This window comes from Lactuca saligna, chromosome 4, assembly GCF_052625555.1.
Source record: "Lactuca saligna cultivar CGN05327 chromosome 4, ASM5262555v1, whole genome shotgun sequence".
Taxonomy (NCBI): domain Eukaryota; kingdom Viridiplantae; phylum Streptophyta; class Magnoliopsida; order Asterales; family Asteraceae; genus Lactuca; species Lactuca saligna.
Window position 1 is genome coordinate 302107405 of NC_136420.1, and position 4055 is coordinate 302111459.

General features: G+C 31.2%; 1 protein-coding gene across 1 annotated transcript; it reads left to right on the forward strand.

The window, feature by feature from the left end:
• Positions 1-2821: 2821 nt before the first annotated feature.
• LOC145040819 (uncharacterized) lies at positions 2822-3391 on the forward strand. The gene has a single exon (XM_078988713.1). The coding sequence runs from the start codon at positions 2822-2824 to the stop codon at positions 3389-3391; it is 570 nt and encodes a 189-aa protein (XP_078844839.1).
• The last annotated feature ends 664 nt before the right edge of the window (positions 3392-4055 follow it).

Consider the following 4055-nt stretch of genomic DNA (forward strand, 5'->3'; position numbering starts at 1 on the left):
CCCTCAGATATCTATTGCTTAGATGACCTTTAGCAGAAAATATTTTCGATCAAGTCATCCAGTTTAAGGAACTTGTATAAATAATCTATAACTAGGTTATAGAAATCGTGAATCCACCTCAAACATCAAAAGATAACACTGGTGGTTAGGCGACCTTTATACCACTAGGTTATATAGGTGATGTGTGAGTGTTTTCAAATTTGATTACATGTATTTTAGTTTAATAATGGGTCTTTTAACACTTTTATAATTCAACTAAAAAACATTTGATATCATGGTTATTTGATGCATCCAATAATCCATGGTATACTTTTATTTAAAATCACATTTTAACAATGTTTTTTTTATAAAATCCAAATTTTATATAATCGACGCAATCAAATTTTGTAAGGTTAAGCCCAATGATCTGATGAGTCAAAATAATCTCACCCGTTTAGTTTCCAAAAACTTTATTTATCAAAGTCTAGGATCCAGGTAGCAAAACAAATAAATGAGTAGGTATCATTTATCCTATTCATCGAATCTTACAAGGTAGATATCGAGTATTAATCATATTCTAATATATAATTTCTAGCATTATGGGATTGCTAATAAGTTATGTTAATATACATGCTTAATCCCATCTATCCCTCAGATATCTATTGCTTAGATGACCTTTAGCAGAAAATATTTTCGATCAAGTCATCCAGTTTAAGGAACTTGTATAAATAATCTATAACTAGGTTATAGAAATCGTGAATCCACCTCAAACATCAAAAGATAACACTGGTGGTTAACAATGTTTTATTTAAAATCACATTTTAACAATGTATAAATAATCCATGGTATACTTTTATTTAAAATCACATGGTATACTTTTATTTAAAATCACATTTTATTTAAAATCACATTTTAACAATGTTTTTTTTATAAAATCCAAATTTTATATAATTGACGCAATCAAATTTTGTAAGGTTAAGCCCAATGATCTGATGAGTCAAAATAATCTCACACGTTGACCATGAGTGCCAGCGCCAACAATAACATCGAATCAAGGTTTAAAGTACCAGCATCAACATGTAACTATTTGTATAGTTGTATTTCAGTTTTATATATTTATAATATTATATTGTATTTTAGATAACTGATCCAGTATCTTCATGATAAGGATCAGATTACATATTTAGAATAGATTAGAACCAATCCCTTGATTAAAGGGATACTCTAGAATATATTAGTATGTAATCATGTATTACGGTAAAACCCTAAAAAGGTCTTTGTGACAACTTTGTGGCAATTATTTTGTGCACACGTTCTCTTGGTGATAAATTTTCATAGTGAAAACCCATCTTTGTGATAATCTTTTTGTTCTATTGTTCTTCGTTATATCTTGATTGTATCCGATCAAACGATCCTTAATGTAGTATCAGAGCATGTTTTTCGATACATTCAAGTAATCCAGTCTTTTGTTGTCAAGGATGAAAAAGAAAATGTGCTCAATTGCTCACTTTGATGATATTCATTATATTTTGATGCTACTATCTCTCAAGCCACAAAAGATTCCTCTTCCATGTATCAAGTTTAGAATTTCATTATTTTTTATTTCTTTTAACAAAACATCATTTATTGAACATATGGTTCCAAAAACAATGAAGGAGTTTTTAAATTAAATAAATCGGATTCTAATCCTTATAAGCTATTTTTTAAAAGAAAACAAATTTCAAGAATTAGACTATGTTATTAATGTTGAAACTCCTCTCTTAATATTTGTAGGTACATTATTGATAAGAATACAAATCGTAATGATAATATCATCAATCAATATAATGAATGCAATAGTTTCTCTCTTTTAAAAGACTCATTGAAAAATTGGTTAGTAAGTAGTAATTATGTTCTAAAGCACTGCAAATTCAGGAGCACATATGGTACTTAGATAGTAGATGCTCAAGGCATATGAAAGGATTGAAGTCTCTCCTGGATGATTATGTTAAAAATGATGGCCCTTCATTTAGTTATGGAGACAACAGTCAGGGAGCTACAAAAGGCTATGGTACAATCAAGTGTACATTTGTCGTCTTCAAGAATATGTCTTTCTTCAAAGGTCTTCAACACAACATCATCTTAATAAGTCAACTATGTGACATTCTTTATGATGTTCACTTTAGCAAGAAGGAAGGAAAAGTGATTGATCAAAATAATGTTACTGTTGTTATAGGAAATCGTCAAAACGACATCTATGTCCTGGACATGCTCTCTGATGATATTTCCCTTAGAAGTTGCTTCTTCTCCCATTTACCATCTTATCTAAATTGATTGTGGTGCAAGCAACTCTCTCATTCAATCATCAAGAATATCCCCAAGATCTCCAAAGATCATCTTGTGAGAGGTATCCATAAGATGAAGTTCGAAAAGTATATGTTATGCTTAGCTTGTGGAAAAAGGAATCAAACAAAATCATTTTTAAGCCAAAATTATGATCTTCCATCTCTAAACCATTTTACCTTATTTATATGGATCTATTTGGACCTTTCCCGATAAAGTCTAGAAATGGGAAGAAATTCACTCTTATTATTGTAGATGAATTCTCTTGATTCAACCGGCTAATCTTAAAGAAAAGTCATGTTGCTAATGATGTCATCTTTTTTTTAAGCATAGTGAAGCTCTGTATTATCTTAAAGTTTGAGAACTTTGAAGTGATCATGGCACTGAGTTTTGAAACTTCACCCTTGAAGAATTCTTTGATGTTGCAAGGATTACTAAGAATTTTTCCGCTTGTTAGACTCCTCAACCAAATGGTGTCACTGAGAGATGAAATCGGATGCTCATTGAAGTTGGTCTAACTATGGTAGTAGATGCTTGTCTTCTTCTTTCCTTCTGGACTGAAGCTGTCAATACATCCTGTAACACACAAAATTGGTCCATTTTTGTGAAACACCATGGTAAAACTGGTTATGAGTTGCTGAAAGGAAGGAAGCATGATATTTCCTACTTCCATGTTTTTGGATGTGCTTGTTACATCTTTAATTCGAAGGATCAGTGTTCTAAGTTTGAAGCCAAGATTGATGAAGTATTCTTCTTAGGATATTCTAGCAAAGTTAAAGCTTTCAGGGTGTTCAATATTTCAAGTAAAATAGTTGAAGAATTTATTCAAGTTACATTTGATGAAGATTCGTATATACAAGACCGAACAGATCATCATGTTTCTATTCTCAATGAGATGATTCTTAGCCCATATGGAACTCTTTCCAAGCCAATTGTTCGTAATATTGACATTATTGTCAATAATTCCTCTAACACTGATAACCAAGCTTTCAACTCAGAAGAACAAGTTAATGCTAGAGACCAAGACTTGGACTTTGAAGAACAAACTAATACTAAAGAACCAGTACCTGGTGACCCATCCAATCATTGAGAATCTTATTCCTATGAAAATGACAATGGAAATCATAGATTTCTTCTTGATCATATTGAATCTCAGATTATTAGAAGTGTTAATTCAGGGATTCTTACTCGTAGCAAGGCCACCAGTAACTTTTGCGTGTTCTTCGATTTTGTTTGTATGATTGAACCAAAGAAGATTATTAATGTTCTAAAATATGTTGATTAGATCATGGAAATGCAAGATGAGCTTAATGAGTTTAAGCAACATCATCTTTGGATGCTAGTTCCACATTCTTAAGGGAAGTCTATTATTGGCACTCATTGGGTTTTAAGAAACAAGTTAGATGAAGATGGTATTTTCAGAAGAAACAAAGAAAGATTGGTTACTCAAAGTTTTTTGCAATAATAACGATTAGATTATAATGAAACATTTACCCATGTAGCTCGTCTTGAAACGTAACGCACATAGATCCACGCTAGTCAATTAAGACATATTTAGCGTTAAAATGACTTTTTGGTAGAAGATTATTTAGGATAAAGAAGCTTAACCAAAGTTATAGTGTATGTGAAAAGGGTTACACGGATATAAAAACATTAAAATCCAGCTTCGTATGAAGAAGTTATGCTTCTTCGAATTTTCGTGATTAAACCGACACAACTCTATGTATCGTAAAAAGTAAAATTTCGATTGATTA

Coding starts and splice junctions, on each gene's coding strand:
- LOC145040819 (XM_078988713.1), top strand. CDS start 2,822: ATGGTAGTAGATGCTTGTCTTCTTCTTTCCTTCTGGACTGAAGCTGTC.